The sequence below is a fragment of the Cupressus sempervirens genome, chromosome 5 (genome assembly GCF_028749045.1).
Source record: "Cupressus sempervirens isolate cs-2001-9-10 chromosome 5, ASM2874904v1, whole genome shotgun sequence".
NCBI lineage: Eukaryota > Viridiplantae > Streptophyta > Pinopsida > Cupressales > Cupressaceae > Cupressus > Cupressus sempervirens.
The window spans coordinates 154,900,834-154,914,302 of record NC_143122.1 but is presented as its reverse complement, the minus strand read 5'-3'; the positions used below and the strand labels follow the sequence as shown (position 1 = coordinate 154,914,302).

Here is a 13,469-nt window from a genome sequence, read left to right as displayed (position 1 = left end):
TCTTACTAAGCCAAGTCCTTGCATTGGTCAGTTAGAACTAGATATACACTATAACCTAGTTAAAAAAGCAATATTGAGATATTGATGAGTATTAACCCCTCATCAACCCTTAGTAACTTAGTTGTAGAAATAGAAAGTAGTAAGAAAATAACATGAATACATGAGACATAGATTTTATGTGAAAACCCAATTTGGAAAAACCACCAATCCAACTAGTTATAATTTTTCACTCTTCCAAAGTCGACCTTGTTAGGAGCCAACCTTGTTAAATGCTACAAAGCACATGGTTAAGTGTGACCTTATTAAAGGATTTGAATCACCCTATTAGCAGTGGCCATTGTAGAGGTCTAAAGAAAATTCAATCTAGAAATGCCACCTTGCTACAGGATTTACATAATGATTGTGAAGTCAACTCTGTTAAGAGATTTCTTTACTGCTACAATTGTTAGAGAGTAACAATGGTTGACCTGATTTGTGAAGCAACTTACATTACAGATTCATATTACTATTTTGGTTTATCCTTTGGATCCTCCTTGATTAGAGTATTCTTTGTAGCTCCTTGGATACATTCCCCTTAACCAAATATCCTTCTTAATTTGCAACTATTTATCTTCCTTTTAAAATTAATCACTTCAAGTCACAACTTGACCTTTTATATGTATGAAACTCCATGTCACGTTGGCTTGAATACCCTTTCAAAAAAAAATCAACATCCACTAGGTTATCTTGTATTAATTACTTAACTAAAAATAGTGTTCTATTGTCACTCGGCTAACACTAGAACTAAATCACTCGATTAACACTGAGTTCCTTTCATAACTTAACTACCTTAGTTTATATTGAACTCCTTTGGTAACTAACCTAACTTAGTTTACACTTAACTCCTTCATTGATTGACCTAACTCAATTTATAGTGGTTCTTTGAACTTGGTTCTTTCTTAATTCTACTTAGCTGATATTAGAGTCTTCTTCAGTGCCCAACATAGCTCAATTCCTACTAGTAGTGCTTGGTTAGAATGTGAGATTTTTGTAACATCAATTACAACATACAACTAAATAATTATTTACAACAAAGAGTGCACCATTATCTCTGACTCTATGGAAATTGGGAAGTTACAAGAAGCCTACTAAGAGGCATAAAAGGAAGACATGTCATGGAAAGTGTATTTATGATGAAAAGGATGAGACTTTGAGTGAAGGTCCTCAAACAAGGGCTAACTGCAATCGTATGGATAGCCACTTTAGTCATATTCCCTCTCATGTTTCTAACACTCCTAAATTTGAGACCTATGTTCAAGAGGATACCAATGTTGAGGGTGATAATGTGGACCCTAATATTGTCACCTCCCTTACTTGAAAACATGACAAAAGAAGAACAATAGAAAAGGAGATGGGATTAACTTTAAGGTGTTCCCAAGAATTAGTGTTCAAGGCTGTTCAGAAGATAATATTGTGATGTAGGAGACTATCAAGAAATTCATGAAAGTACAAGATAACCTAGATCAAGGGTTTGGTGAGGTGGCCAACTTTACTATCAAAGTGATGCACTTGATGACCATCACTCTTTGTCTCCTTCATGTTGAGAAGAATGGATTTTCAGCCTCTACTAGTGTGGACACTAGGACCTCGTTGTACCAATTCTTGGTAGATGACTGGCTTTGTGTGCTACTAGATAGGCCTAATAGCAAGAAGAAAGAGAGCTAGCTCTTTGTGCTTATGTTTCTTTCTTTCTTTGTTTTTTAATTACACGATTTCCTGCCCATATGGGCTTTTGATATTGTGGATGGTTAGACTTAGTTTAGGTTTTATGTCTAGACACTTAAAATGTTTATGTATATTTTAAAATTTTAGTATGTTCCACAACTTGTTCGTTGTAGTAGCTGTAGAAATTAGGACACATTAATGTGGGACTTTGTGATATTAAAAAAGAGGGTACAATGATAATCTGCTACAAATAACTTTGTTCTTGTTTACAGCTTGTTATTCTAGGTTCGCCCATGTTTTTTGCAGCTTCTTAGATATCTAAAACTAATAGTCTACTTAATCAAACCCACCCAAAAGATTGAAAGTGAGAAACATCTGCATTAACAACACATAGAATGAACTATGTGTCATTATTTTTGTAATATGAAATTTGATAAAGTAAAAATTAAAAATAATAAGAGAGCTGATAAATTAAATATTCAAGAGTTTATGATCATGTGAATCAAGACAGGGGCAGTTGCATACAAATGTAAGAGAAGATAAGTAGAAACAATGATGCGCAAATCAAGAAAGCCATTTACAAACATAATAACCAAAATAAAGTCATCGACAAACCCTCTTCAAAATACACACAAAGCATAATATAGTCATCGACGAAGACTTTTGACAATTATGAATTAATGGTAACAGCAATGTCTATGAAAGCTCTTCTAAAATATAATAACCAAAATAAGGTACAGCTGTTAAATAATTAATAATATTACAATTTTCAAATGTATAATGATAATATCTTGACAGAAATACCTTGTAAAGCAGCTTAGACAATACACTTTCAACCTTGGTTTGCGTAACACACTACCATCTCTAACCAAGCCCACCGAGTCATATTATTCTAGATATTAGTTTCACATGCGTTATGCAGATTAAGTACTTAAACAAATCAAAACAAAATGTAGTCTCTTAAGAACAAAGTTTCTTCTTATAAACTGTAATGTTAAGATCTATACAATCCTGACTCAGAGTACATCATGAAAACACGATCTAGAGCTATTGGGTTATCTTTATAACTAACTCTAGGAGCTTTTGAACATCTTCCAGATCATTCATCCCCTCTGTATTGACGAAAAAAGGGGAACCACATCCTTCCATGATGCCTCAATAGTTGCAGAGCAACAACTGTTCAATAAAACTTTGGACAAAACCAACTTGTCCTAAGCATTGGCAAGAAAGATTATAGGCATACCATATATAGCAACAAAATTCATGCAACCTAAATATTTCATTTTCACCATACCTGATTTAGAAATATCCAAGATGACATCAAATCTTAACAAAATTCCGGGCTGGGCTCTAAATTCAAATCGAAAATCTTCACGCTCATGCACTTTTCACTTCGAATATCATCCTCCACATATACTCCACATCTGTTTGCATTCTTTTTAGCACAACAATTCCTATCCCTTTCAGCTGTTGAGGGCAAGTTAAAAAAGTCCTCCAGTTGGAAAACAGGCTTCAATGGGGATTTCACAATTCCTGCAGAAATTGAATGCATTCTCTTCTTCCTCACAAATCTGTTCAGAGCATGAATTCTTTGCACAACAGCGAAAAGCTCTTCTGCTTCATCTGTTTTCTGAAGCTTGCTTTCCTTATCCATGGCGACTTCTGGATCTTCATAAATTTGATAACAGTGCAACTTATTATTTGGGCCTTTTGAATCCATTCTAATTGCCACCGGAGCGTTTAAGTGAATGGGTAGATAGAGATTAGACTCGGTGTCTGATATAACAGAAAAGACTCAACATAAAATATCATCACACACTACGTCACATGTGGTCTTGTGCTTAAAAACCATCAGACAGACATAAAGTTATATTCCCACTGTTAGTATTCTGCATAACTAGGTTTCAAAGACAGATTCCCATCTTTATCGAAAAGAACAATTGAAACCAGAAAACTTTATCAAAGAAAATCCACAAACCAGCCCCTGTATTCTTGTCGGTGAGAATCTGTTCACTAAATTAGCAAAAATCAAATTACGAAAATTAGGGTGGAAAGAAAAATGAGAAAAAGTGATTAATACTGTTCCCTGCTTTACCAATTAGTTAGGCAACAAAAATCCTTTCCTGTACGATGGTCAAAATTGGTAAGCAGCTTTCCTCTCTCGCCAACGAATGCGTCTTTGTGCTTTATTCATTGGCTATCGTAAAAATAAAGAAAAGCAACAGTTCCATACCAAGTGGGCCTGGAATTTGACGGTCACCTCTGCTTGTATATGATTTTTTTTTATGACAGCTAGAATTTTTTTATGCCTTTCATTCTAAGTTTTGATAAAAAAAATTGATTGTCAATTTTCATTTTAATTTTAAATATTCTATAAATTAGAAAATAATAATAGTAATTAGAAATATTTGCAAAACTCTCTATGAATAACTTGTAATTATAAATTAATACTATATACAATATCATAAAAGAAGCAGGTTTCTAAGTTTATTATATTGTATTTCGATAAGATTATAAATTAATATAAATATGTATTCATCAAAATAGAAACATAATTAAACAGAAACAAAAAAATAGAAACATCTATAATATAAAATAATATATATTTATCATACATATATATTATACAAATTATGAAATCACATTTATGTATAATATTAAACATAATACTAAATTACCTATAACAAATATTGATGGTTTAGTAATAGATTTAGTTGTCATATTGACGGTTCTCTAAAAAAATAGGCTATCAAACCATATGGTCTTACAGTTTTTTAACCTGTCATATACGGTTAAAAAGTGCAAAAAAGACCAATACAACCATCAAATTCTAAGCCTGATACCAAGTTCCAACATCAAGAACCAGCTCTATATTTAATAGTAAATTTAAAATCACATGATAGTTATTTATTTAAATATTGAAAAGAAGAACCATTTTGATATCTTTATAGTAAATCACACACACACACACACACACACACACATATATATTATTATTATTATTATTTTTCTAAACATAAATGAATCTGTTAATAATTTGCAATATTTGGCAGTCTTTCAGCATTGAAGGAATTTATCATGCATGATGATGAGACTTTCCATTTGATCTACATTACATGAGACTTTTCAGTTCATGTATATGAGCAGTTGCACGATTTGTATAATTGAATGAAGGGAAAAGAATAAGTGCTTTGGTAAATTTTATTTAGATTTATAATTAGATTAGGTTTTAAATTTAAGAATATGTTTAATTAGTGTTAGAGTTAAGTTTGGATAAGATTGGATTTAGGATTATGATTAAAATGTATCTTAAATTTTCAATATCACATAGGATTAGGGCTATGGTAGACAAAAATTTCTCATAATTAATGCCAATAGGCATTCTACAATGGCAGAATGGGGGAATGGGATGGTGTGAGCGTGTTAATGTTAGCTTTTATTCTTTTAGGTTAAATTTGACAGCCATCTACATGTCAAAAGTTTAAATCTTATTATAAATAGAATATACTTTTAATAATAATTTAATAAATACCACATAAAATATCAGTTTAAATTATAATATTTAGAGATATAAATCATTATTTTTTTAAGAAATTAAAATTAAAAGATTAAGTTAGTAAAAAACTAAATAAATGGAGATAAAAGAAATATAAATAATTTTAGATGTAGTAAATTAAATTATAATTATTTTGTAATGGATATCTATTGGCATTTCTTTGGATAGATTTATTTAAGATATCTATACTAGTTAACTACATGGTGTAGTATTAGGTTAATTTATTTAGATTTTAAATAGGTTAGGATTCAATTAGTTTTGTCTAAGTGTTAGAGTTAGGTTCAAAGTTTAATTTATTGGAGAAAATTTTGGAAGGTATTGAAAACTCACTTTTTTTAGGATAAGGGTTCAATTTCAACTTATGATTTAATAAAGATTAATGTCAAGTTAATCCTTAATTTAATAAGATATATGAATTTATATTTTTAGTAGGTGAATACCATTTTGAATTCATACAAAAAATCAAATTAAGTTATGATTCACATTGTGTTTAATGCTTAAGCCATGGTCAAGGTTAGATTGTAGTTACATTATGATTAAAGTTTGGATTAGCATTTAACCTAGAGTTAAGGGTCTAGAAAAATGATTAAGGTTAGAATTGGGATAATGGTAATTGTTAGGATTGGGATTGTGGTTATAGTTAGGATTTGCATAATGGATAGTTCTAAGAGTTGTGAGAATATAATGACCCTAGAATAAATTATTAGAATATAGGTAAATAGATGCTTATATTATGTATTACATTGGCATTTCAACACATTAATTTATTTTAAATAAATGATTGTTATAACTATGAAAATAAAAAGGTGAAGAAATTAATTTACATCTATGACAAACATTTCTAAATTTTAATTCTTTTTATGTAAAAAATCAAATTATAAAAAGTTTAAAAGTAAAATCTAGATACAAATAAAATCTTTAAGATATCTAAACATTATTATTTTTTGCATGCATTTCATTTTTTTGATCTTCATAATTACGTTGAAAAAAAAAACTTATAAAATATAAATAAATATATATAACGTACATTTAATTTTTTCTTCTTCCTTGTAAATCATTCTAAATTTTAAAATTATAAAAAATCTATTTCTAATTTTTCAAAATGAATCATATAAATTGAAAACTAAAAAACTAAAATGTAGTCTTAGATTTAAACTTTATATATTTTTCTAGAAATGTAAGAAGTATTTCTATTCTATTTATTTTTTGGATTCATATCATTTGAAATTGTAATTGATATAACAATAATCTTTCTATATTTTTACTATAAACAACATTTGTATTATAAAATTTAAAAATAGTAGAATATATTCTACATATATAACAAACTTTTCTAGCTTTTAAATCATTTTTATGTAAAACAAATCAAATGATAAAATTAAACAATAAATTTAAAAGTAAAATGTAGATATAAAGAAAATCTTTCTAAGATATGTAAACTACATTTATTTTTTGCATGTATTTTATTTTTATCTTAATAATTACTAAATCTAAAAATTAGAAATAAATATGTGCAAATCATATATTTTAATATTTCTTCTTTGGTATAAGTCATTTCAAATTTTAAAATTATATAAAATTTTGTTTTCAATTATCTCGAATGAATCAACTCAAATTTAAACCTGAAAAAAAAAAATAAAAAAAAAAATCTAGAATTAAAGTAAACTTTTTATATTTTTTAAAAATGTAAGTAGTTCATTCTAGTTAATGGTTTTGCATTCATATATTTCAAATTATAATTTATATGAAAACAACCTTGCTATATTTTTCCTATAATCAACATTTCTATTAAATAATAAAATCTAGATACAAATACAATCTTTTAATTTTTTTTAAAGAAATTTTGTATTCTATAGTCTTTTTGCATTTCAAATTTTAATATAAGATAATTTAATTTTTTAATTTTGAGATAAAGAAATAAGTAGTTTAATCACAAATTTAAAATCAAAATTGACATCTAAATTGATTATTATTATTATTAAGATTTATAAAAATCATGAATCATTATAAACATATTTGATAATAAAGATAATGCAATTCAGAGATCTTCCATAAACAATATAGATTTACAACCACGTGAAATTTGCAGAAAGATGGATAAATTTACAAATTAAATCAAGCCTATAAAAAATGATGTAATGCTCTGCCAAGGGATCCAAAAGAAATAACCTAAAGCTTTACTAGGTTTTTCAAACATTTTTAAAAATGAAAAAGAAAAATAACATACACATCAAGCATAAAGTAGTGGAAGCAATAACATACAATCAAATATAAGCATATATAATAGGTTATATTCCTTAAGGATCCCAAGATATTGAATCACATTTATATTTAATTAATACTAAGTCCATCAAACTCCACATCCATATGAATGAATAATTAAATAATCCAATATCCATTTAAGTAATATACATTTGTTCTGAATGCCACTTGGCAATAAAATTTTGAATGCTTAATCATCCAATACACATGCCATGGGGAATGAAAGGCTAATAGAATATACATATATAAAAATATAATATACATTTGTTCTAAATGCCACTTGGCAATAAAATTACATATATATAAATATAATTACATCATCCGCCTCGAATCCATGATACAAAGTACAATACAATAAATGAAACCATCCACCATACAAGATATAACCATCCATCATAAAAGATTTAAACATCCAAGATATAACCATCCATTATAATGATACAAAGATAAAATGAAAGGAAACGTAGACAAGGAAGCTCTAGCCACGGTGACTACAGAAAAATCTCAATGGTAAAAGTAAAAAGCACTACCACCCAACTGTGTGGAACCCAAATGGCCCACTCCCACCGTGCTGAGGAGATAGTCTCAAATCTCAAATAGGATATCCATCCAAATGTCAAAAGTACTCTCTATGTCTAGGAAATCCTAAAAGTATTCTAACTGAAAGGTTCCAAGATAAATCAACATCTATTCGTAGAGGCACACAAGATAGATAGGAAACCTACTATGTAAGCGGAAAAGTGTCATCACATGAATCATGCTAGAGTTACCCTGCCGATCTCTCAAGACCCCGAACCCCTAGTGATCCCTACACAAAACTAGTATCTTCTCATACTGACAAGGCATACTAACAATGCATGGTCACAACCAAGCATTCTTTCTACTCCCATCTTAGTCTATACTAGCACTCAAGGCATAGGCAAGAACATACAAAGACTCATATTAGGTTCATTTTACACTCATTTAATGTAGTGTTTTCACTTATTAAACAACTTACAATGGGTTAACCTGGCTACCACTTAGGGCCTCCTCGAATCCATGATACGAAGTACAATACAATAAATAAAACCATCCACCATATAAGATATAACCATCCATCATAAAAGATATAAAAATCCATCATAAAATATAACCATCCATCATAATGATAAAAAGATAAAATGAGAGGAAATGCAAAGAAGGAAGTTCTAGCCACAGTGAATACAAACATGTCTCAATGGTAAAAGTGAAAAGCACTACAACCCAACTGCAGGGAACCTAAATGGCCCACTCCCACTTCGTTCAGGAGATAGTCTCAAATCACAAACAGGATATCCATCCAAATATCAAAAGTACTCTCTAAGTCTAGGAAATCCTAAAAGTATTCTAATTCAAAGGTTCCAATATAAATCAACATCTATTCACAGAGGCACACAAGACAGATAGGAAACCTACTATGTAAGCGGACAAGTGTCATTGCATGAAACACACTAGAGTTACCTTGTGAGTCTCTCAGGACCTCGACCCCCTAGTGATCCCTATGCAACACTATTATCCACTTGTACTGACAAGGCATACTAACAATGCATGGTCACAACCAAGGGTTCTCTCTACTCCCATCTTAGTCTATACTAGCACTCAAGGAATTGGCGAGAACATACAAAGACTCTTATTAGGTTCATTTTACATTCATTTAGTGTAGTTTTTTCACTTATTAAACAACTTACAACGGGTTAACCTAGCTGCAACTTAGGGCCTTGACCTCCATTGCAAGCCACATCCAAAATTACATATAAATAACCTACCCTGAGCTCATGAAATCTCAAATCAAAGAATCATAGTAAAACCACCTCAGCCCTATACAAGCAACAAGAGAGAATCAAAAGATAAATCACCATACCAATCAGTTGTCAATAAGCAACTGGAAAGCATTGCAATAATACTAATTGGAGACTCAAACTGGTTAAGTCAAAAATATCATAGCACTCATCTCGCTATCCCTAAATTCTAATGAAAATAGTAACCAACAATATAAACACAGCCATCATAAAGCATACCAAAACATTACCATCGTTGAGCAAAAATAATCAAGATCAAGTTAACATACTACCACACTCACAGAACTCCCAAGCCTCTAGTAGACATCCCAAGAAGGTCACATTATAGTTACATTATCATTAAAGTTTGGATTAGTGTTTAACCTAGAGTTAATGGTCTGGAAAAATGATTAAGGTCAGAATTGTGATAATGGTAATTGTTAGGATTGGGATTGTGGTTATAGTTAGGATTTACATAATGGATAGTTCTAAGAGTTGTGACAATATAATGACCCTAGAATACATTATTATGATATAGGTAAATAGATTCTTATATTATGTATTACGTTGGCATTTCAGTACATTAATTTATTTTCAATAAATAAATATATGATTGTTATAACTATGAAAATAAAAAGGTGGAGAAATTAATTTACATATATGACAAACATTTCTAAATTTTAAATCTTTTTATGTAAAAAATCAAATTATAAAATTAAACAATAAATTTAAAAGTAAAATCAAGATACAAATAAAATCTTTAAGATATGTAAACATTATTTTTTTTCCTTGCATTTCATTTTTTTATCTTAATAATTAATTTTAAAAAAAAAAAAATTAACTTATAAAATATAAATAAATATGTATAACATATATTTAATTTTTTCTTCTTCCTTGTAAATCATTCTAAATTTTAAAGTTATACAAAATTCTATTTCTACTTTTTCAAAATGAATCATATCAATTGAAAACTTAAAAACTAAAATATAGAATTAGATTTATACTTTCTATATTTTTCTAAAAATGTAAGAAGTATTACTATTCTATTTTATTTTTTGGGTTCATATCATTTCAAATTGTAATTGATATAACAATAATCTTTCCATACTTTTACTATAAACAACATTTGTATTAGAAAATTAAGAAATAGTAGAATATATTCTACACATATAACAAGCTTTTCTAGCTTTTAAGTCATTTTTATGTAAAAAAAATCAAATGATAAAATTTTACAATAAATTTAAAAGTAAAATGTAGATATAAAGAAAATCTTTCTAAGATATGTAAACTACATTTATTTTTTGCATAAATTTTATTTTTATCTTAATAATTACTAAATTTAAAAATTAGAAATAAATATGTGCAAAACATATATTCTAATATTTCTTCTTTGTTATAAGTCATTTCAAATTTTAAAATTATATAAAATTCTATTTTCAATTTTCTAGAATGAATCAACTTAAATTTAAAACTGAAAAAAAAAAATGTAGAATTAAAGTTAACTTTCTATATTTATTTTTAAAATGTAAGTATTTCATTCTAGTTAATGGTTTTGCATTCATATATTTCAAATTATAATTTATATGAAAATGACCTTTCTATATTTTTCTTATAAACAACATTTCTATTTAATAATAAAATCTAGATACAAATACAATCTTTTAATTTTTTTTTCAAAATTTTTGTATTCTATTGTCTTTATGCATTTCAAATTTTAATTTAAGATAATTTAATTTTTTAATTTTTAGATAAGCAATAAGTAGTTTAATGACAGTTCCCAATCAAAATTGACATCTAAATTGATTATTATTATTATTATTATTATGAAGATTTATAAAAAGCATGAATCACTATCAACATATTTGATGATAAAGATAATGCAAATCCAAGATCTTCCATAAACAACATAGAGTTAAAAGCACATGACATTTGCAGAAAGATGGATAAATTTACAAATAAAATAAAGCTTATAAAAAATGATATAACACCCCGCCAAGTGATCCAAAAGAAATAACCTAAATTTTTACTATGCTTATCAAAGATTTGTTTTAAAAGAAGAAAAATGACATACACATCAAACATAAAGTAGTGGAAGAAATAACCTAAATTTTTACTATGCTTATCAAAGATTTGTTTTAAAAGAAGAAAAATGACATACACATCAAACATAAAGTAGTGGAAGTAATAACATACAATCAACTATAAGCTACATAATAAGTTATATTCCTTAACGATCCCAAGACATTGAATCACATTTAAATTTAATTAATACTAAGTCCATTAAATACAACATCCATATGAATGAATAATTAAAGAATCCAATATCCATTTAAATTTTATACATTCGTTCTGAATGCCACTTGGCATTAAAATTTGGAATGATCAATCGTCCACTACACATGCCATAGGGTATGAAAGGCTAATAGAATATAAATTAATAAAAATATAATTAAATCATCCTCCTTGAATCCATGATACAAAGTACAATACAATAAACAAAACCATCCACCATATAAGATATAACCATCCATCATAAAAAGGTGTAGAAATTAATTTACATATATGAATAACATTTCTAAATTTTAAATTTTTTTATGTAAAAAATCAAATTTTAAAATTAAACAATAAATTTAAAAGTAAAATCTAGATAAAAATAAAATCTTTAAGATATGTAGACATCATTTTTTTTCATGCAATTCATTTTTTTTATCTTAGTAATTACTTTATTAAAAAAAAAAATTAACTTATAAAATATAAATAAATATGTATAACATATATTTAATTTTTTCTTAATCCTTGTAAATCATTTTAAATTTTAAAATTACAAAAAAATCTACTTTTAATTTTTCAAAATGAATCATATCAATTGAAAACTAAAAAACTAAAATGTAGACTTAGATTTAAACATTCTATATTTTTCTAGAAATGTAAGAAGTATTTCTGTTCTATTTCATTTTTTAGGTTCATATCATTTCAAATTGTAATTGATATAACTATAATCTATCCATATTTTTACTATAAACAACATTTGTATTGGAAAATTAAAAAAGAGTAGAATATGTTCTACATATATAACAAACTTTTATAGCCTTTAAATGATTTTTATGTAAAACAAATGAAATGGTAAAATTATTCAATAAATTTAAAAGTAAAATGTATATATAAAGAAAATCTTTCTAAGATATGTAAACTACATTTATTTTTTGCATAAATTTTATGTTTGTCTTGATAATTAATAAATTTAAAAATTATAATTAAATATGTGCAAAACATATATTCTAATATTTCTTCTTTGTTATAAGTCATTTCAAATTTTAAAATTCTATTTTCAATTGTCTAGAATGAATCAACTTAAATTTAAAACTGAAAAAATAAAAAATCTAGAATTAAAGCAAACTTTATTCTTCTTTTTTTTAAAATGTAATTATTTCATTCTAGTTAATAGTTTTCCATGAATATATTTCAAATTATAATTTATAAGAAAATGAGCTTTCTATATTTTTCCTATAAACAACATTTCTACTAAATAATAAAATCTAGATACAAATACAATCTTTTATTTTTTTTTATAGAAATTTTGTATTCGATTGTCCTTATGCATGTCAAATTTTAATTTAAGATAATTTAATTTTTTTATTTTGAGATAAAGCAATAAGTAGTTTTATCACAAATCTAAAATCAAAATTGACATCTAAATTGATTATTATTATTATTAAGATTTATAAAAAGCATGAATCATTATCAACATATTTGATGATAAAGATAATGCAATTCCAAGATCTTCCATAAACAACATAGATTTACAAGCATATGACATTTGCAGAAAGATGGATAAATTTACAAATTAATTCAAGCCTATAAAAAAAGATGTAATGCTCCGCCAAGGGATCCAAAAGAAATAACCTAAATTTTAATTATGGTTTTCAAACATTTGTTTTAAAAGAAGAAAAATAACATACGCATCAAACATAAAGTAGTGGAACCAATAACATACAATCAACTATAAGCATACATAATAGGTTATATTCCCTAAGGATCCCAACACATTGTATTACATTTAAATTTAATTAATAATAATTCCATCAAATACCACATCCATATGAATGAATAATTAAAGAGTCCAATCTCCATTTAAATAATATACATTTGTT

General features: G+C 27.0%; 1 protein-coding gene across 1 annotated transcript; it reads right to left on the bottom strand.

The window, feature by feature from the left end:
• Positions 1-2,657: 2,657 nt before the first annotated feature.
• On the bottom strand, positions 2,658-3,575 carry LOC149554915 (uncharacterized). The gene is made up of 2 exons (XM_089833562.1): positions 2,999-3,575; positions 2,658-2,880 (listed from the first exon to the last, which is right to left on the bottom strand). Exon 1 carries the CDS (start codon positions 3,422-3,424, stop codon positions 3,032-3,034), a length of 393 nt encoding a protein of 130 aa, XP_089689688.1. The 5' UTR covers positions 3,425-3,575; the 3' UTR covers positions 2,658-2,880; positions 2,999-3,031.
• Between the last annotated feature and the right edge of the window lie 9,894 nt (positions 3,576-13,469).

What these genes read in the sequence shown, in the direction of transcription:
- LOC149554915 (XM_089833562.1), bottom strand. Translation starts at nt 3,424, where the DNA reads ATGGATTCAAAAGGCCCAAATAATAAGTTGCACTGTTATCAAATTTAT.